The 21,604-nt window shown below is 42.5% G+C and overlaps 1 protein-coding gene across 1 annotated transcript in view; it reads left to right on the forward strand.

Annotated features, from left to right (window-relative positions):
* The first annotated feature begins 2,383 nt into the window (after positions 1-2,383).
* LOC137525720 (WD repeat domain phosphoinositide-interacting protein 2-like) overlaps positions 2,384-21,604 on the forward strand; it is a 50,899-nt gene continuing 31,678 nt past the window's right edge. The window contains exons 1-4 of the mRNA XM_068246897.1: positions 2,384-2,471; positions 12,370-12,440; positions 18,909-19,016; positions 20,409-20,573. Of these exons, the coding sequence (XP_068102998.1) occupies positions 2,391-2,471; positions 12,370-12,440; positions 18,909-19,016; positions 20,409-20,573 (425 nt within the window). The 5' untranslated portion in view covers positions 2,384-2,390. The remainder of the gene's footprint in view (positions 2,472-12,369; positions 12,441-18,908; positions 19,017-20,408; positions 20,574-21,604) is intronic.

A 21,604-nucleotide genomic window follows, 5' to 3' on the forward strand; every position in this document is an offset into this window, starting at 1 on the left:
GAAATCACTTAAATAGGAGCTATCTAACACAGAGAAGTAGACCAAAAGCACCTCAAAAGCTAGACATGCAAAGATCCAAAGAAATACAGGAACAAATGAGAACAAAAGTAATTGAGATCTATCAGTCTGCTAAAGGTTATAAAGCCATTTCTAAAGCTTTGGGACTCCAGCAAACCACAGTGAGGGCTGGTGCACACCGAGCGGCTTTTTGGGCGTTTTCAGATCCGCTTGCGGCTGCGGATCTGCTTGGTCAATGTATCTCAATGGGGTGGTGCACACCAGAGCGGCAGGCGTTTTGCAGAAACGAAAAATGCCTGGGTGAGGCATTTTTTGGATTTCGGATGCGTTTCTGCCTCAATGTTAAGTATAGGAAAAACGCAAACCGCTCTGAAAAACGCCTGTTCAGAGCGGTTTTGCAGGTGTTTTTGTTATAGAAGCTATTCAGTAACAGCTTTACTGTAACAATATATGAAATCTACTATACTGAAAACCGCAGCAGCAATCCGCAAAACGCCATAGAAAAATTAAAAAAAGCGTTTCAAAATCTGCTAGCATTTTGCGGATCTGCTTGCGGTTTTTGGTGTGCACCAGCCCTGAGAGCCATTATCCACAAATGGCAAAAACATGGAACAGTGATGAACCTTCCCAGGAGTGGCTGGCCGGCCGGCCGGCCGACCAAAATTACCTCGAGCGCAGAGAAAACTCATCCGAGAGGCCACAAAAGACCCCAAGACATCATCTAAAGAACTGCAGGCCTCACTTGCCTCAATTAAGGTCAGTGTTCACGACTCCACCATAAGAAAGAGACTGGGCAAAAACTGCCTGCATGGCAGATATCCAAGGCGCAAACCACTTTTAAGCAAAAAGAACATTAAGGCTCGTCTCAATTTTGCTAAAAAAAGCATCCCAATGATTGCCAAGACTTTTGGGAAAATACCTTGTGGACCGACGAGACAAAAGTTGAACTTTTTGGAAGGTGTGTGTCCCGTTACATCTGGCGTAGAAGTAACACGGCATTTCAGCAAAAGAACATCATACCAACAGTAAAATATGGTGGTGGTAGTGTGATGGTCTGGGGTTGTTTTAACCTCCCTGGCGGTTTAATTATTTTGCCAGGGAGGCTGAAATGGGGTTTTTTTTGAATAAAAAAAAAAATATTTCATGCAGCCAACTGAAAGTTGGCTGCATGAAAGCCCACTAGAGGGCGCTCCGGAAGCGTACTTTCGATCGCCTCCGGCAATCGAAAGTAACAAGATAGGCCGCAATGAGCGGCCTATCTTGTTTCGCTTTCCTCGTCGCCATGGCGACGAGCGGAGTGACGTCATGGACGTCAGTCGACGTCCTGACGTCAGAGCCGCCCGATCCAGCCCCTAGCGCCGGCCGGAACTGTTTGTTCCGGCTGCGCTGGGCTCGGGCGGCTGGGGGGACCCTCTTTCGCCGCTGCACGCGGCGGATCGCCGCGGAGCGGCGGCGATCGGGCAGCACACGCGGCTGGCAAAGTGCCGGCTGCGTGTGCTGCCTTTTACAGAATGCAAATCGGCCCAGCAGGGCCTGAGCGGCGACCTCCGGCGGCATACCCCGAGCTCAGCTCGGGATTACCGCCAAGGAGGTTAATGTCTGGCCATCTGTTCGTCAACGCAAGCTGAAGCGATCTTGGGTGCTGCAGCAGGACAATGACCCAAAACACACCAGCAAATCCACCTCTGGCTGGAGAAAAACAAAATGAGGACTTCGGTTTGGCCTAGTCAAAGTCCTGACCTGAATCTTATTGAGAGAGATAGATAGATAGATATATAGATATAGATATATATAGATATATATAGATATATATATATATATATATATATATATATATATATATATATATATATATATATATATATATATATATATATATATATATATATATATATATATATATATATATATATATATATATATATATATATATATATATATATATAAATAAATTTTTTTTTTTTCTTTCTCGGTTTTATTAGATGAGTGGAAACACACGTGATTTTTTTAATAAGTGTTTAGCCACCCTTAGTACATCTGCCATTGCTGCCATGTTTGTTTGTTGCAGTATATGTCCTACATGAATACTTGCACTTGTTCAGCTTAGGTGCTGATTTAAGACTACTGTATTATTTTTGCAGACCTCATTTTAATATTAGGCCCAGAGTTCTTCTTTAGTTTTGTATTTTTTTTTTTTTTTTATTTTTTTTGTTTCCATTTGCCCCACTCTGTATGCCACTTTAATTTGCAGATTATGGATAATAACTTAAAGCATGCTAAGCAGGTTACCATTTTTTTTTATAAAGAAAACTACAATGAACTTTCGTGATCCTAAACCTTCATTTACATTTACTTTACAGAGAGCAGCTAATATGATCCCTGCTCATGACAGCCCTCTGGCAGCTTTAGCTTTTGACGCAAGTGGCACAAAATTAGCAACAGCATCAGAAAAGGTAAGATATGTGTTCCTTCTCTTTAAATAACAATCTTTGACTGTGGGATGTCAGTTATGAGTTTCCAAAATGTAAATACAAGTGCAGTTTTTGGGAGTACTATAGATCAGTGTTTCTCAACATTTTATTGGTATGTACCCCTTTTAAAACCCTGAACTCGCCATGTACCCCCCTAGCATAGTAAACATTATCACAAAGTACCCCTTAATACATGATAATTGGTTCTAAACAACTTCCAAGCATTTTGCTATTGCATTTAATTTGCTAAAATGCTAATTTGATGTTGTTTAAATAAGATGTAGTATTTTCTAAAACTCTAAATTTGTTATTCTTGGTTAATTGTATCAAGCCTGAGTACCCCCTGGAACCATCAGAAGTACCCCCTGGGGTACGCGTACCACACGTTGAGAACCTAGGCTATAGATGAAGCAGAGGTACATTTTCTCCCCGGGGAATTCCACAGAGTTCAAAAAGACTGCTGAGCAACAGAGGAACTTTTTTAAAGGCAGTGCGGAAGCCTGACACAGGAGAACCCAAAGTGGCTGGCCAGAACGCGAAGTGGCCACACTTCGGGTTCTGGCCGTAACATATATACTAAATAACATCTATGATGTAAGTATAAAGCCTGATGTGTAGCCGTGTCACTAATAGAGATGGTCAATGAGACCATGCGTTGATTCTGATTTATGCAAATGTATGCACTCTCTTTGCTCATGAAATCAAATAATTTGATATGTTGTTAAAATTTGGTTTGGTGACTACGAATTAAATTGTACCTGAGAAGGATGAAATGGCTGGAGGGTGTAATGGTTAAGGGCTCTACCTCTGACACAGGAGACCAGGGTTCGAATCTCGGCTCTGCCTGTTCAGTAAGCCAGCACCTATTCAGTAGGAGACCTTTGGCAAGTCTCCCTAACACTGCTACTGCCTATAGAGCGCGCCCTAGTGGCTGCTGCTCTGGCGCTTTGAGTCCGCCAGGAGAAAAGCATGATATAAATGTTATTTGTCTTGTCATGAAAAGAAAATTTTTGTACATACCTGGGGCTTCTTCCAGCCCCCTTCGGGCTAATCAGTCCCTCGCTGTCCTCCTCCACCACCTGGATCTTCTGCTATGAGTCCTGGTAATTCAGCCAGTCAGCGCAGTCTGGTGGCGGAGTGTGTGCATGCGCACTACGCCAGACTGCTTCAAGTACCTGGACTCCTAGCAGAAGATCCAGGTGGCGGAGGAGGACAGCGAGGGACTGATTAGCCTGAAGGGGGCTGGAGGAAGCCCCATGTATAAAACTTTAATTTCATCTGTCTCAGGTTTACTTTGTTACACAGTAGTACTATACTCTACATATGCACTCCCCACAGAGCTGCAGGGAATCCACTGAGAATGTTGTGCACATTGAACACAAAGGTGTTGTCTATCACCCATAAACCTGGTTCAGATTGTGCATGAAGAATGTGTAATAGAGGAAGAATCTCCTTATTCCCCTGCAGAGTACCTGCACATCACTCTTACATGTACCCACAGTTACATTGCCTAGGGCCTGATAGATGTTCTTTGTTCCGGTCTGTACCTTTTACAAGTACTCTTACCAAGGACTAGTTTTAGTCTATGACTAAAGGGAATAAATATGGCAGTCTCCATATCCTTCTCACTTCAGTTGTCTTTTAAAACTCCTAAGCATTGGCAGTTAAGAGATGAATTTCATGTTACATACTATCAATCAACAAGATTGTAATATGCAAATTAGAGGAGACGGAATCGAGGAGTCTGAGTCGGTGGAATTCTAAACTGAGGAGTCGGTGGATTTTTGTACAGACTCCACAGCCCTGGTGATAAGCTGTACCAAGTACAGGTAGTCCCCGGGTAACAAATGAGATAGACTGTAGGTTTGTTCTTAACCTGAATCTGTTCTTAAGTTGGAACATAATTGTGCCATCTCTGTCCCCTGTACCCCCTCTGTGCCTCCAGTGTGCCCCTCTGTAACTGCTTATACAAGTTTAAGTAAATAAGTCGGGGACTACCTGTAGTGATATTTCTGTGTACTATCTGCTAACACATTGTGAAGGCTTAGGCCCCATTTACACTTAATCAGTTAGTACACGTTTATTCTTCTTCTCCATAGCAATGCATTATGAAAAATCTTTCAATTAACACATCTACTGTGAACTGAGCCATTGGGGAACATGGGCATAACTTTTAAATTCATTTGTCCTTTCAGTTATAACTGAGAGCAACTGAAGTTTAAAGAGAATCTGTATTGTTAAAATCACACAAAAGTAAACATACCAGTGTGTTAGGGGACATCTCCTATTACCCTCTGTCACAATTTCGCCACTCCCTGCCGCATTAAAAGTAGTCAAAAACAGTTTTAAAAAGTTTGTTTGTAAACAAACAAAACGGCCACCAAAACAGGAAGTAGGTTGATGTACAGTATGTCCACACATAGAAAATACATCCATACACAATCAGGGCCCTTTTCCACTAGCGCGTTTGCGCTTGCTGAATCGGAAAGTCGCAAACCGCTAGCGATTTTACAATCGCTACGGTTTGCTTTTTAACATAGGAATCGCGGTAGGTCATTTCCACTACCGCGATTCGTTTTTTACAGGAACGCGAACGCGCGGCGGAGCGATATTTGCCGCGATTTTGCTATGCATAGCAAAATCGCGGCCGCAAACGTCGGTAATTTTTTAGCTTTGCGATTCAGCAATCGCTAGCGTTCATCGTGAACGCTAGCGACTGCTAGTGGAAAAGGGCCCTCCGGCTGTATACAGCCTTCCTTTTGAATCTCAAGAGATCATTTGTGTGTTTCTTTCCCCCTGCAGCTCACTGAAGAGTTACAAGCTGATTGTTTGTTTACTCTTGCAGACAGCTCTGCCCGGTTGTCTGTAATTCTGCAGTATGTGACTCATCAGTATGTGAACAGAGGATTTATCCAGCTTGTAAAAGATAAGAGAGCAGAGAAAAGCTGGCTAATGTAAATAACACACACACACAGGGGAGTGTGCATAGAGGGGGCATGCATAGCAGATCACACTGAAGAGTTGGCAGCCTTCCAGACACAGGACGACAAGTCCGTCAGGGGAAAGATAAGCTGATTTATTACAGAGATGGTTATAGTAGAAAGAGCTGCAGTAAGCCAGAGCACATTATAATAGGTTTAGGAACCTGTAGGATGGTAGAAAACACAACATTTTTGTTAGAGTCCCTTTAAAGCCCCGTTTCCACTACACGCAGTGCAATGTGGCTGAACTGAAACCAAAGCATGTCACTGGAACAGTTTCCATTGCGTGCTGTTTATCCGCAGCGGTGCGGGATCAGATCTGCAGCATGCTGCATATTCTTGCACGGCTGCATCCGTCCTGTCTCCACCTTTCACTTCCACATCGGGGGATGCTGAAGTGATGCATAGCCTCATCACATCCCTTTGGCTCCCATTCGTAAATGAAAATGGGGCCTTAGATTTATTATGGTCAGTTTTCGTGAATTTAAAGGGACTCCGAGCAGTGCAGAAACTATGAAAAGATGCATATCATTTTAAAGCTCTCTTTCTCCTCTTTCCAATGATATATACACCGCTGCCCTACGCCTTTTAGTTTTCGCTATTTTCGCTATTGAAATTGCAGCGGCCGCAATTTCGATCGCGAATATAGAGAAAACTAAAAGGCGTAGAACGACGATTTAGGTGTCGTCAGAAAGAGGAGAAAGAGAGCTTTAAAATGATACCCATCTTTCCATAGTTACATTGTATTACACAGGGCGACTTTTTCTCAAAGTCAGCAGCTCCATTTAGCAGAAAAAGTCGCCCTGTGTAATACAATGTAACTATGGAAAGATGGATATCATTTTAAAGCTCTCTTTCTCCTCTTTCTGGCGACACCTAAATCGTCGTTCTACGCCTTTTAGTTTTCTCTATATTAGCGATCGAAATTGCGGTCGCGGCAATTTCAATCGCGAAAATAGCGAAAACTAAAAGGCGTAGGGCGGTGGTTTATATATCATTGGAAAGAGGAGAAAGAGAGCTTTAAAATGATGTGCATCTTTCCATAGTTTCTGCACTGCTCGGAGTCCCTTTAAGTTGGGAGACATCACCAATATAATTTTCACTATGTCAATCCGTTCTTTTAGACCTGTGAGCCCATAGAAACTCGCGTTTGCTTTTCTTCATCATGCCAAATGAACAGATTTTTTTGTTTTGTTTAATAAGCTGTTGTGATAGGAGAGTGACACTTTGTTGTGGTGACCTAATCGAGAAATCTTAGAACTGAATTAAAATACAGTAAAACCTTGGATAACTCTGTTTGCAAGCGCTTTGCAAGACAAGCAAAAATTATGTATACCATTTTGGCTCGACAGGCAAGCAACGTCTTGCAGTAAAAGCATAGTACATATACCTTGTACAGCGCCACGGAATATGTTGGCGTTTTATAATTCGTAATATATGCACGGCACATCATCACAGCTGAACCGATAATTCTATACTTGCTGCTGCAAGATGGTACTTAAAACACACCTGAAGTATGAGAAATATGGCGGCTTCCATATTTTTAGTTTTAAACACTACAGTTTGCCTGGCTGTCCTGCTGATCCTCTGCCTCTAATCCTGAACAAGCATATCAGCAGATCAGGCAGTCTGACTGGATTAGCTGCTTGCTTTTTTCAGGTGTGTGATTCAGACGTTACTGAATCCACAATGATTAGCTGAACCTAAGCAATTGGTATGATATTTTTTTTTTTTTTTTTTTTTTTAAGGAAAAAGTCACATCCCTCTGACTTCAGGTGTCGTTTAAATCAAGCATTATGTATATTAAATGTCACATTTTTCCATAATCCTCAAATGTAGACAAGAGCAACTGTCATTACATAAGTTCTTTCTTAACCACTTGAGGACCGTGGGCTTTACCCCCCTTAAGGACCAGGCACTCATTCCGACCACTGCAGCTTTCACGGTTTATTGCTCGCTCATACAACCTACCACCTAAATGAATTTTGGCTCCTTTTCTTGTTACTAATAAAGCTTTTTTTTGGTGCTATTTGATTGCTGCTGTGAGTTTTACTTTTTATTATATTCATCAAAAAAGACATGAATTTTGGCAAAAAAATGATTTTTTTTTTTTTACTTTCTGTGCTGACATTTTTCAAATAAAGTAAAATTTCTGTATACATGCAGCGCGAAAAATGTGGACAAACATGTTTTTGATAAAAAAAACAAAAAAACCCATTCAGTGTATATTTATTGGTTTGGGTAAAAGTTACAGCGTTTACAAACTATGGTGCAAAAAGTGAATTTTCCCATTTCCAAGCATCTATGAGTTTTCTGACCCCCTGTCATGTTTCATGAGGGGCTAGAATTCCAGGATAGTATAAATACCCCCCAAATGACCCCATTTTGGAAAGAAGACATCCCAAAGTATTCACTGAGAAGCATAGTGAGTACATAGAAGATATTAATTTTTTGTCACAAGTAAGCGGAAAATGACACTTTGTGACAAAAAAAAAAAAAAAAGTTTCCATTTCTTCTAACGTGCGACTAAAAAAATGAAATCTGCCACGGACTCACCATGCCCCTCTCTGAATACCTTGAAGTGTCTACTTTCCAAAATGGGGTCATTTGTGGGGTGTGCTTACTGTCCTCGCATTTTGGGGGGTGCTAATTTGTAAGCACCTCTGTAAAGCCTAAAGGTGCTCATTGGACTTTGGGCCCCTTAGCGCAGTTAGGCTGCAAAAAAGTGCCACACGTGTGGTATTGCCGTACTCAGGAGAAGTAGTATAATGTGTTTTGGGGTGTATTTTTACACATACCGATGCTGGGTGGGAGAAATAGCTCTGTAAATGACAATTTTTTTTATTTTATTTTTACACACAATTGTCCATTTACAGAGATCTTTCTCCCACTCAGCATGGGTATGTGTAAAAATACACCCCAAAACACATTATACTACTTCTCCCGAGTACGGCGATACCACGTGTGGCACTTTTTTGCACCCTAACTGCGCTAAGGGGCCCAAAGTCCAATGAGTACCTTTAGGATTTCACAGGTCATTTTTGTTTCAAGACTACTCCTCACGGTTTAGGGCCCCTAAAATGCCAGGGCAGTATAGGAACCCCGCTAATGACCCCATTTTAGAAAGCAGACACCCGAGGTATTCCGTTAGGAGTATGGTGAGTTCATAGAAGTTTTTTTATTTTTTTGTCACAAGTTAGCGGAAATTGATTTTAATTGTTTTTTTTCACAGTGTCATTTTCCGCTAACTTGTGACAAAAAATAAAATCTTCTATGAACTCACCATACTCCGTGCGGAATACCTTTGGGTGTCTTCTTTCTAGAATGGGGTCATTTGTGAGGTTCCTATACTGCCCTGGCATTTTAGGTGCCCTAAACCGTGAGGAGTAGTCTTGAAACAAAAATGACCTGTGAAATCCTAAAGGTACTCATTGGACTTTGGGCCCCTTAGCGTACTTAGGGTGTAAAAAAAGTGCCACACATGTGGTACCGCCGTACTCAGGAGAAGTAGTATAATGTGTTTTGGGATGTATTTTTACACATACCCATGCTGGGTAGGAGAAATATCTCTGTAAATGACAATTGTTTGTAAATGGACAATTGTGTGTAAACAAAATCAAACAATTGTCATTTACAGAGATATTTCTCCTACCCAGCATGGGTATGTGTAAAAATACATCCCAAAACACATTATACTACTTCTCCTGAGTACGGCGGTACCACATGTGTGGCACTTTTTTTACACCCTAAGTACGCTAAGGGGCCCAAAGTCCAATGAGTACCTTTAGGATTTCACAGGTCATTTTTGTTTCAAGACTACTCCTCACGGTTTAGGGCACCTAAAATGCCAGGGCAGTATAGGAACCTCACAAATGACCCCATTCTAGAAAGAAGACACCCAAAGGTATTCCGTACGGAGTATGGTGAGTTCATAGAAGATTTTATTTTTTGTCACAAGTTAGCGGAAAATGACACTGTGAAAAAAAACAATTAAAATCAATTTCCGCTAACTTGTGACAAAAAAATAAAAAAACTTCTATGAACTCACCATACTCCTAACGGAATACCTCGGGTGTCTTTCTAAAATGGGGTCATTAGCGGGGTTCCTATACTGCCCTGGCATTTTAGGGGCCCTAAACCGTGAGGAGTAGTCTTGAAACAAAAATGACCTGTGAAATCCTAAAGGTACTCATTGGACTTTGGGCCCCTTAGCGCAGTTAGGGTGCAAAAAAGTGCCACACGTGGTATCGCCGTACTCGGGAGAAGTAGTATAATGTGTTTTGGGGTGTATTTTTACACATACCCATGCTGGGTGGGAGAAATCTCTCTGTAAATGGACAATTGTGTGTAAACAAAATCAGAGAGATTTCTCCCACCCAGCATGGGTATGTGTAAAAATACACCCTAAAACACATTATACTACTTCTGAGTATGGCAATACCACATGTGTGGCACTTTTTTGCAGCCTAGGTGCGCTAAGGGGCCCAACGTCCTATTCAAAGGTCATTTTGAGGCATTTGTTTTCTAGACTACTCCTCACGGTTTAGGGCCCCTAAAATGCCAGGGCAGTATAGGAACCCCACAAGTGACCCCATTTTAGAAAGACACCCCAAGGTATACCGTTAGGTGTATGGCGAGTTCATAGAAGATTTTATTTTTGTCACAAGTTAGTGAAAAATGACACTTTGTGAAAAAAAAACAATAAAAATCAATTTCCGCTAACTTTTGACAAAAAATAAAATCTTCTATGAACTCGTCATACACCTAACAGAATACATTGGGGTGTCTTTTTTCTAAAATGGGGTCACTTGTGGGGTTCCTATACCGCCCTAGCATTTTACGGGCCCAAAACCGTGAGTAGTCTGGAAACCAAATGTCTCAAAATGACTGTTCAGGGGTATAAGCATCTGCAAATTTTGATGACAGGTGGTGTATGAGGGGGCGAATTTTGTGGAACCGGTCATAAGCAGGGTGGCCTTTTAGATGACAGGTTGTATTGGGCCTGATCTGATGGATAGGTGTGCTTAGCAGTGACAGGGGGTGATGGGTAATTAGTGGGTGTTTGGAGGAGAGAACAGATGCAATGCACTTGGGAGGTGATCTGACGTCGGATCTGCGGGCGATCTATTGGTGTGGGTGGGTGATCAGATTACCCGCAAGGGGCAGGTTAGGGGCTGATTGATGGGTGGCAGTGCCAGGGGGTGATTGATGGGTGGCAGTGACAGGGGTGATTGACAGGTGATCAGTGGGTTATTACAGGGAAGAACAGCTGTAACTAATGCACTGGCGAATTGATAAGGGGGGGGTCTGAGGGCAATCTGAGGGTGTAGGCGGGTGATTGGGTGCCCGCAAGGGGCAGATTGGGGTCTGATCTGATGGGTAACAGTGACAGGTGGTGATAGGGGGTGATTGATGGGTAATTAGTGGGTGTTAAGGGTAGAGAACAGATGTAAACACTGAACTTAGGTCATCTGACGTCGGATCTGCGGGCAATCTATTGGTGTGGGTGATCAGATTGCCCGCAAGGAGCAGGTTAGGGGCTGATTGATGGGTGGCAGTGACAGGGGGTGATTGACAGGTGATCAGGGGGATAGAGGTATACAGTACACGGGGGGGTCTGGGGAGAATCTGAGGGGTGGGGGGGGGGGGTGATCAGGAGTCCCCAGGGGGCAGTTTAGGGTTAAAAAAAATAGTGTTGACAGATAGTGACAGGAAGTGATTGATGGGTGATTAGGGGGGTGATTGGGTGTAAACAGGGGTCTGGGGGGTGGGCAGGGGGGGTCTGAGGGGTGCTGTGGGCGATCAGGGGGCAGGGGGGGGGAGAGATCAGTGTGCTTGGGTGCAGACTAGGGTGGCTGCAGCCTGCCCTGGTGGTCCCTCGGACACTGGGACCACCAGGGCAGGAGGCAGCCTGTATAATACACTTTGTAAACATTACAAAGTGTATTATACACTTTGTATGCGGCGAACGCGGGGTTAACATCCCGCCGGCGCTTCCGTATGGCCGGCGGGATGTTGCGGCAGGTGAGCGGAGTCAGGCGCCGGCGGAGGATTGCGTCACGGATGACTCGATCGCTCCACCCATGCCCCTAAAAGGACCGCCGCCTCTGTGGGTGAGCTGGTCCTTGCGGGCTCCGCTTCCCGGCCACCCCTGTGCGTTAGGCGGTCGGGAAGTGGTTAAAGCCCCACAAAAAGAAAAACATTCAGATGAGCCAATAGAAGCCATTGATTCAGGTACTTATAGTGAAAGTCTTGCTACACAATAACCCCTCACCCTATCATCTCTAACAGCCACAATTCTTTTCAGACGTAGTAAAATGCAGGTTAATATGCTTTATGTATTTTTACTTTATACAGCACTTTGTATTAAATATTTTTCTATAAACAATTTTTAGCTGTGGAATGAACCGTCTGAACTTCCATTAATTCGTATGGAGAAATGCACTTTGATGTATGAGCGTTTTGCATACAAGCATGTTTCTGGAACAAATTATGCTCGCAAACCAAAGCTCCACTGTAATAAAGGGATACTGAGCAGTGCCCTGAAAAAAAAATTTGGACTTTGGATTCAGTCTTTAGAGAACCGCGCATGTGCAGGATTCCTACGGCGACCGGCTTGATGGTGCGCATGCACAACTTTAGCCGAAATTGACGGATTTCTGCAGCCACCAGCGGGACTGCAAAAAAGTAAGAGTTTGCCGGGGGACCTCACAGCATACGGGAGGCTGGAGGAAACCCCAGGTGTAAGTCCAAATTTCCTTTTTTAGGGCACTGCTTGGGGTCTTTTTTTTTTTTTTTTTTTTTTCTCCAAGCAGGGTTTGCTTAGACTTTCCCTTTTTTATGATTTGTTTTACTTAACAGAGTTTTTATAGAAATAATTGTTGTTTGTTTGTTTTTAGGGGACAGTGATAAGAGTTTTTTCTATTCCAGAAGGTCAAAAATTGTTTGAATTTCGAAGGGGAGTGAAAAGGTGATTAGAAAACTCACCATTTGCATGTTTTATTAAGTATTGAATGTGATTTTAGCTTTTCTTTTTATGGATTAACCGGGCATTGATGATTTCTGTATCTGAATGTTTATTCTTCCATACATCTTCACTCCTGTTGAGATCAGTGGTTTCATTAATTCTTTTTAAAAATAAGTTTACCACCTAAAAGCCTCCATAAAAGGGGGGAAAACATGTTAAATAGAAACAGGAGGTTTTTATGAGCAAAAAGGCATTGTTGTGATGCATCAAAAAAAAAATTTCAGTGAGTCTGTATTCAAATCACTTACTGAAAAGGTGTTTCAGTACCTTTAGTCCTTAGAAAAGTCTAGGTGAACCTAGGATTTTGTTATGTATTCTATAAACGTTTTACAAGTTGTTTTAGAGTTCTAAGAGTTTACTGTCTTTCTGATAAGCACCCAGAAGGGCAGAGATACTGTAGTTTAACCACTTTATGACAAGCAGACTTATAAAAAAAAATCCTGCTAGAGCCTCTTAATGGCTCCAGGACGTTTTCATAAGTCAAACAGTGCTGCTGCCGTTGGGCACGTGCGTTCCTGTGCACGTGAGATTAGTGAGAAAAAAACCAGAACAAATACACCTTTTATTTCCAAATAATATACAGAGGTTTGCAAAAGTGTTCGGTCCCCTTGAAGTTTTCCATATTTTGTCATATTACTTCCACAAAACTGAATCAATTTTATTGGAATACCACGTGAAAGACCAATACAAAGTGGTGTACACGTGAGAAGTGGAACGAAAATCATACATGATTCCAAACTTTTTTTTTTTTTTTTTTACAAATAACTGCAAAGTGGTATGTGCGTAATTATTCAGCCCCCTTTGGTCTGAGTGCAGTTGCCCATAGACATTGCCTGATGAGTGCTAATGACTAAACAGAGTACACCTGTGTGTAATCTGTCAGTACAAATACAGCTGCTCTGTGATGGCCTCAGAGGTTGTTTATTAGGAGCAACAACACCATGAAGTCCAAAGAACACACTAGACAGATCAGGGTTAAAGTTATTGAGAAATTTAAAGCAGGCTTATGCTTCATACACACTTGAGATAAAAGTCTTTGGAAAAGGCAAGATCACAGACCAATTTTACCCCATTCCATGTAGTATGAGAGCCATACTCTACACAGTCTATTCTATGGAGCTGAACTCCCCATCAAATAAATGCACTCCCCATCAAATAAAATCTTTGCACGATGCTGCACACAAAGATGCCCGTACACACTCAAAAGATCATAATCTGCGTTTATTTGATGGGGAGTGCAGCTCCATAGAATAGACTGTGTAGAGTATGGCTCTCATACTACATGGAAGGGGGGTAAAATTGGTCTGTGATCTTGCCTTTTCCAAAGACTTTTATCTCAAGTGTGTATGAAGCATAAGGCTACAAAAATTTCCAAAGCCTTGAACATCCCACTGAGCACTGTTCAAGTGACCATTCAGAAATGGAAAGAACCTAGCAGCTTGCTGGTTGCAACCTTCTCTCTCCACTACGGCTGTGTACAATAAAGTTACTGCCACTATGATATGTGAACATATATTGGCTAAAGTTGAAGACACAATGTTGAACTTTCAGAGGACATGGACTCCCTGGTTTATGTCCCTTAATAGTCAGGGACTAGGCCCTACATTATTGACCTAATTTATTTTAATATTTCAAATACTATCCGCCCCTGGCATTATATCACTCTACTTTGTATTATGTTATATTCCTGTCATGGCATTGTGGCAATCCTATGTGATCTATAGGTTGAATATATTATTCTTTTTCTTTCTTTTTGTTATCAGTTTATACCACAATTCATTAAATGAGTACGCTAAAATGTGATAACTCTCGATTTTCACTAAATACAGTGGTTTGCAAAAGTATTCGGCCCCCTTGAAGTTTTCCACATTTTGTCATATTACTGCCACAAACTTGAATCAATTTTATTGGAATTCCACATGAAAGACCAATACAAAGTGTTGTACACGTGAGAATAGAGGGTAAAGAGACGCCCAATGTATATAAAACACTTTAAAATCAATAAAATGAAAAAAGGATGAGGTGGCTTACCTCACAGACGACAAACTCACTTTAGGTAAGGAAGTTTAATTGATGATTAAGCACATGCTTGTGCTTAATAATTAAACTTCCTTACCTAAAGTGAGTTTGTCGTCTGTGAAGTAAGCCACCTCATCCTTTTTTCATTTTATTGATTTTTAAAGTGTTTTATATACATTGGGCGCCTCTTTACCGTCTACTGTACCTTACTCCCCTCACCCTTCTGGGAGGGGCGCCTTGCGCACCTATCCAAGGGGCGCAGGTTTTTTGCGAAGAGAGCGACCGAGTCCAGGACTGCTGGTAGGCCTGAGTGGAGTCAGGTTTAAAACACTCTACCTGCCTGAAGTGGTCGGTTGCCCCCTTTGCAACCCACCTTTGTGAGTACCCTTCTATAAAGTACTTTTTTATACCCAATACTTGTTACATACTGCACCATTTGGGCTCCTGTTTGTGTTTGGTTTTTTCCCTCCAGTACTGTACACGTGAGAAGTGGAACGAAAATCATACATGATTCCAAATTTTTTTTTTTATTTTTTTATTTTTTTTTTATTACAAATCACTAACTGCAAAGAGGGGTGTGCGTAACTATTCAGCCCCCTTTGGTTGAGTGCAGTCAGTTGCCCATAGACATTGCCTGATGAGTGCTAATGACTAAACAGAGTGCACCTGTGTGTAATCTAATGTCAGTACAAATACAGCTGCTCTGTGACGGCCTCAGAGGTTGTCTAAGAAAATATTAAGAGCAACAACACCACGAAGTCCAAAGAACACACCAGACAGGTCAGGGTTAAAGTTATTGAGAAATTTAAAGCGGGCTTAGGCTACAAACATTTCCAAAGCCTTGAACATCCCACGATCATTTAGAAAAGGAAGGAGTATTGCACAACTGTAAACCTACCAAGACAAGGCCATCCACCTAAACTCACAGGCCGAACAAGGAGAGCGCTGATCAAACATGCAGTCAAGAGGCCCATGGTGACTCTGGATGAGCTGCAGAGATCTACAGCTCAGGTGGGGGAATCTGTTCATAGGACAACGATTAGTCTTGCACTGCACAAAGTTGGCCTTTATGGAAGAGTGGCAAGAAGAAAGCCATTGTTAACAGAAAAGCATAAGAAGTCCCATTTGCAGTTTGCCACAAGCCATGTGGGGGACACAGCAAACGTGGAAGAAGGTGCTCTGGTCAGATGAGACTAAAATTTAACTTTTTGGCCAAAAATGCAAAACGCTATGTGTGGCGGAAAACTAACACTGCACGTCACTCTGAACACACCATCCCCTCTGTCAAATATGGTGATGGCAGCATCATGCTCTGGGGGTGCTTCTCTTCAGCAGGGACAGGGAAGTTGGTCACAGTTGAGGGGAAGATGGATGGAGCCAAATACAGGGCAATCTTGGAAGAAAACCTCTTGGAGTCTGCAAAAGACTTGAGACTGGGGCGGAGGGTCACCTTCCAGCAGGACAACGACCCTAAACCTAAAGCCAGGGCAACAATGGAATGGTTTAAAACAAAACCTATCTGTGTTAGAATGGCCCCGGCAAAGTCCAGATCTAAATCCAATTGAGAATCTGTGGCAAGATCTGAAAACTGCTGTTCACAAATGCTGTCCATCTAATCTGACTGAGCTGGAGCAGTTTTGCAAAGAAGAATGGGCAAGAATTTCAGTCTCTAGATGTGCAAAGCTGGTAGAGACATACCCTAAAAGACTGGCAGCTGTAATTAGAGCAAGAGGTGGTTCTACAAAGTATTGACTCAGGGGGCTGAATAACTACTCGCCCCACTTTGCAGTTTTTTTGTTTTTTTAAATGTTTGGAATCGTGTATGATTTTCGTTTCACTTCTCACGTGTACACCACTTTTGTATTGCTCTTTCACGTGGAATTCTATTAAAATTGATTCATGTTTGCGGCAGTAATGTGACAAAATGTGGAAAACTTCAAGGGGGCCGAATACTTTTGCAAACCACTTTATGTTTAGATTTATTCATGTTTCCTAATGCCTACTGTTTTCACTATCACCCCCAAGGGGACCTATATACTATTGTATGTTTGTTTTCTCCTGTGGTTATAAATAACTTTTTTTGAAACTAGAAATGGAAGGAGTATGGCACAACTGTAAACTTACCAAGACAAGGCCGTCCACCTAAACTCACAGGCCGAACAAGGAGAGTTCTGATCAGAAATGCAGTCAAGAGGCCCATAGTGACTCTGGACAAGCTGCACAGATCTATAGCTCAGGTGGAGGAATCTGTCCATAGGACAACGATTAGTCTTGCACTGCACAAAGTTGACCTTTATGGAAGAGTGGCAAGAAGAAAGCCATTGTTAACAGAAAAGCATAAGAAGTCCTGTTTGCAGTTTGCCACAAGCCATGTGGGGGACACCGCAAACATGTGGAAGAAGGTGCTCTGATCAGATGAGACCAAAATGGAACTTTCTGGCCAAAATGCAAAATGCTATGTGTGGCGGAAAACTAACACTGCACATCACTCTGAACACACCACCCCCACTGTCAAATGTGGTGGCAGCATCATGCTCTGGGGGTGCTTCTCTTCAGCAGGGCCAGGGAAGCTGGTCAGAGTTGATGGGAAGATGGATGAAGCCAAATACAGGGCACTCTTGGAAGAAAACCTCTTGGAGTCTGCAAAAGACTTGAGACTGGGGCGGAGGTTCACCTTCCAGCAGGACAACGACCCTAAACATAAAGCCAGGGCAACAATGCAATGGTTTAAAACAAAACATATCCATGTGTTAGAATGGCCCAGGCAAAGTCCAGATCTAAATCCAATCGAGCATCTGTGGCAAGATCTGAAAACTGCTGTTCACAAACGCTGTCCATCTAATCTGACTGAGCTGGAGCTGTTTTGCAAAGAAGAATGGGCAAGGATTTCAGTCTCTAGATGTGCAAAGCTGGTAGAGACATACCCTAAAAGACTGGCAGCTGTAATTGCAGCAAGAGGTGGTTCTACAAAGTATTGACTCAGGGGGCTGAATAATTACTCACCCCACTTTGCAGTTTTTTTATTTTAATGTTTGGAATCATGTATGATTTTCGTTCCACTTCCCACGTGTACACCACTTTGTATTGGTCTTTCACGTGGAATTCCAATTAAATGTATTCATGTTTGTGGCAGTAATATGACAAAATGTGGAAAACTGAATACTTTTGCAAACCACTGTATTGTCACCATACTTTGTACTAGCGACATAATTAAAATCTTGTGATAACCAGGACAAATAGGCAGATAAAATGTGTGGTTTTTATGTACAGTAGCAGTGTTTATATTAAAGCTATAGGGGATGAAATTGGATAAATAGTGTTTTTTTTTTCTTTTTTTTCCTTGTTTTTTTCCCTTTAAAATGCATAGAAAATAAAGTAATTACTGAAAACAAGAAACTGAAAAAACAAGATTTAGATCATTTCATGGCAAATGAAAGGGATGAGTACTGAAAGGTGAAAATCGCTCTTGTCTGTTAGGGTAAAAAACGCTTTGGGGTGAAGTGGTTCATTTCTATGAAATGCTGACTTAAAAAACAGAAAAGAGAAGAATAACATTTTTCTACATGAATAGACTCTAGTCTAAAGCTCTTGTCTCTGTCAACTGAAACTTCATCTATTTTAGAGCCACAAACACTGGCTCACGCGACAGCTGGGGGCCCTGGACACACTCTCTCTCTCTCTCTCTCTCTCTTTCTCTTTCTCTTTCTCTTTCTCTTTCTCTCTCTCTCTCTCTCTCTCTCTCTCTCTCTCTCTCTCTCTCTCTCTCTCTCTCTCTCTCTCTCTCTCTTTCTCTCTCTTTCTCTCTCTTTCTCTCTCTTTCTCTCTCTTTCTCTCTCTCTCTTTCTCTCTCTCTCTCTCTCTTTCTCTCTTTCTCTCTCTCTTTTTCTTTCTCTCTTTTTCTTTCTCTTTCTCTTTCTCTCTCCACCATGCGATACCTAGAGGGAAGTGCGAGTGGGCCCCAGAACTCACCACCAGGGAATTCACCCCCACTGCCTCTATACTGAATGCTGACTGCAACACACACAATAGCTTACACTCAGCTCTAGCAATTTCCTACCTTTTATCTAGTCAGCAGGCGCCTGTCAGCCAATCAGGTGCACAGTTCTACACCCTTTGCCTGCTGTACCAAATCTAACAGGAAATGCATAAATTAGGCAGCATTCAGGTGGGAGGTTTTGGTTGGACTCCCTCCCTAACCACTCACCTGTCACCTGCATCCTGGAAGCTGAATTTAAAACCACAAACAATGGTTCACAGGACAGCTGGGGGACCCCACACTCTCTTGCTATCTGTTTTAGAGACCAAACTTGTTGAAAATTGCAGTTAATGTAGTTATGTTTGCATTACTTATCAATGGTTATTTTGAGGCTGATTTATGTCTTATGTTTTTAGGTGTGTGACGATATTTTCCCTAGCTTTCAGCATGGATGGAATCTTTCTTTCGGCTTCAAGTAACACAGAGACTGTGCATATTTTCAAGTTAGAGACTGTGAAAGAGAAGTATGTATTTGCTTTGCTTACATTTGTCAATATCTTGTTTTCAGTGTTCCCTGAATACTTGTAGTTTGCAATTGGTGATCATAGAATTTTGTAATGCAGACATTGCAAGTGTTACAATTCATGGTTAAATATTAATGAACATTCATGTAATCCTTCCAGTTTGAGATATGGCCTCTTAATTAGAGCTACATTATTGCAGTATATTTGAATACTTGGGGGGGGGGAGGGGGGAGGGGAGAATCAGTTGAAATCAGGATTTTATAAACCAGCTAGGGGACCTAAGCCCTTTTAAAAACTGCTGGCTCTAGGTCTGTCCCACATGTCTGTGCGCAGCCGCCGCACGCTTGCATCCCGCACCAACAGCCGCCCACAAAACCATGGGCAGGAGGAGGATGACGGAGGGACACTATGGGTTTTATTATAAAGGATACATAAATATTGAATGCATTGGTACTATTTGAATATATTGCTTGGATCTGGAAAGTATCAGCCAATAATGTTTAATTTAATCCAATCCCTCTAGTCCAAGTGGGCAACAGTCCTTATATGTGTGTACGGAACTTTAGTTCTCAGTCATAAATTGCACTCTTAGGGTTGGAACCCACAAGAGCGTTTTTTTGAGCATTTTGGCAGCGCTGCGATACGCTAGCGTTTTGCCAAAACGCTCAGCTGATAATGGATGGGGCAACTTCCACAGGAGCGTTTGCGTTTCCCAGAAACGCAAACGCAGGACCTGCAGCATTTTGGGAGCGTTAGCGCTTCAATGTAAAGTATTGAAACGCTAGCAGAAACGCTCAGCAAAACCTAAACTGAGCGGTTTTGCTAGCGTTTTGCGGTTCAGCACACTGTAACAAAATTAAAAATAATTCACAGGACCAATCAGGAAAAAAACGCGAAACGCAAAACGCTACACAACCGCTGAGGAAAAAAATACACTGTTGCAAAACGCGACCGAAAACTCGCATGAATCCGCTTGCAAACCGCTCATGCAAAACGCTAGCTTTTGCGTTTGCGGATTTCAGTGGGTTCCAGGCCATACTGTTTCAGAGTTGCACGCCATAAAGTTGGGCAGTTGCTTACTTGAAATGTTACAGCATTGTGTATTATTGATACTGTTTGATGCCACAAACAATAACTAAAGGGGCTGTTCATTCCCACAAATGAGAATCATCATCATTATCATGGCTTGTGGTAGAGATGTCTCCATGAATAGTTGAATGCATACCTAACATTGAAGTAAACTGATGATAAACTCTGTTGTATAAAATGTTAACTTGCGGCAAACAATTACCGAGCCTTTCTAGACTAATCTGACTACAGCAAATTTAAATATCTATTGTGATGCATTTTACCATGTTTTTCTTTAATTGAGATAAAATATTTATTTTTCAGGCCTGTTGAGGAACCGACCACCTGGACTGGTTACTTTGGAAAAGTCATCATGGCTTCTACAAGTTACTTGCCCTCTCAAGTAACCGAAATGTTTAACCAAGGAAGAGCTTTTGCAACTATCCGCTTGCCTTTCTGTGGGCACAAAAACATTTGTGCATTAGCAATGTAATTTGATTTTTTTTTTTTTTTTTTTTTTTTTTTTTTTACTTTAAATCCTCATTGTGACTATGTGTGGGGAATATGTTTTTTTTTACCCTTTACAGCTCTTGATTAAGGATAACCTCCCTGTTGACACAGATTTGGATGGGGAAACATCACTTATCCCACTAACACAAATCCTGGTACACACATCCAATTTTACCACGTCCATGTAGTATGAGGGCTAACCTGCACAATCTGTTCAAGGTATCTTAAAATCGGTTGGCCCTCATACTGCATGGTGGTGGTGGTAAAATCGGTCAGTGATTGGCCAATTAAAATTGGATGGATGTACACGACCTTAAACTAAAAGATTATTTTTAACATTCAAATGGCATGTACAGACATTGGTGTATATGTTACGGCCAGAACCCGAAGTGTGGCCACTTCGCGTTCTGGCCGGCCAATGTGCGAAGTGGCCGCAGCGCAGCGGCCAATGTTAGAAATGTTATGTTTATGCCGTCTCGCTGCGGCCAAATTTAGGACAACTTGCTTAATTGAATTAAATATAGCCGGTGGCAATGTTAAGCCGCCGGCTTTCCCACTGCCTCTCCCCCTCCCCCCCCCCCCCCCCCCCCCCCCCCCCCGCCTCTCTCCTCTCCCTGCCTCCCATACAATAAGTAGCAGCCGGCAGGGACACGCATGTCCCCGAGAGTCGTTCGTCACGACAGGGGAATCCTGCCGTTCCTGCAGAGCGGGTGCTGGCAGAAGCAATGTCTGCAGCCTCCCCGCTCTGCTGCCCCTGCCGCGACGAACGACTCTCCGGCTGCATGTCCCCGCCGGCTGCTACTTATTGTATGGGAGGCGGGGAGAGGGGGGGGGGGGGAGAGGAGGAGAGAGGCAGTGCGAAAGCCGGCGGCTTCATCTATTACATTGCCGCCGGCTATATTTCATTAAATTAAGCAAGGTTGTCATAAATTTGGCCGCAGCGAGACGGCGTAAACATAACATTTCTAACAGTGGCTGGCCAGAACGCGAAGTGGCCACACTACGGGTTC

The sequence above is a fragment of the Hyperolius riggenbachi genome, chromosome 7 (assembly GCF_040937935.1).
Source record: "Hyperolius riggenbachi isolate aHypRig1 chromosome 7, aHypRig1.pri, whole genome shotgun sequence".
Lineage (NCBI taxonomy): Eukaryota > Metazoa > Chordata > Amphibia > Anura > Hyperoliidae > Hyperolius > Hyperolius riggenbachi.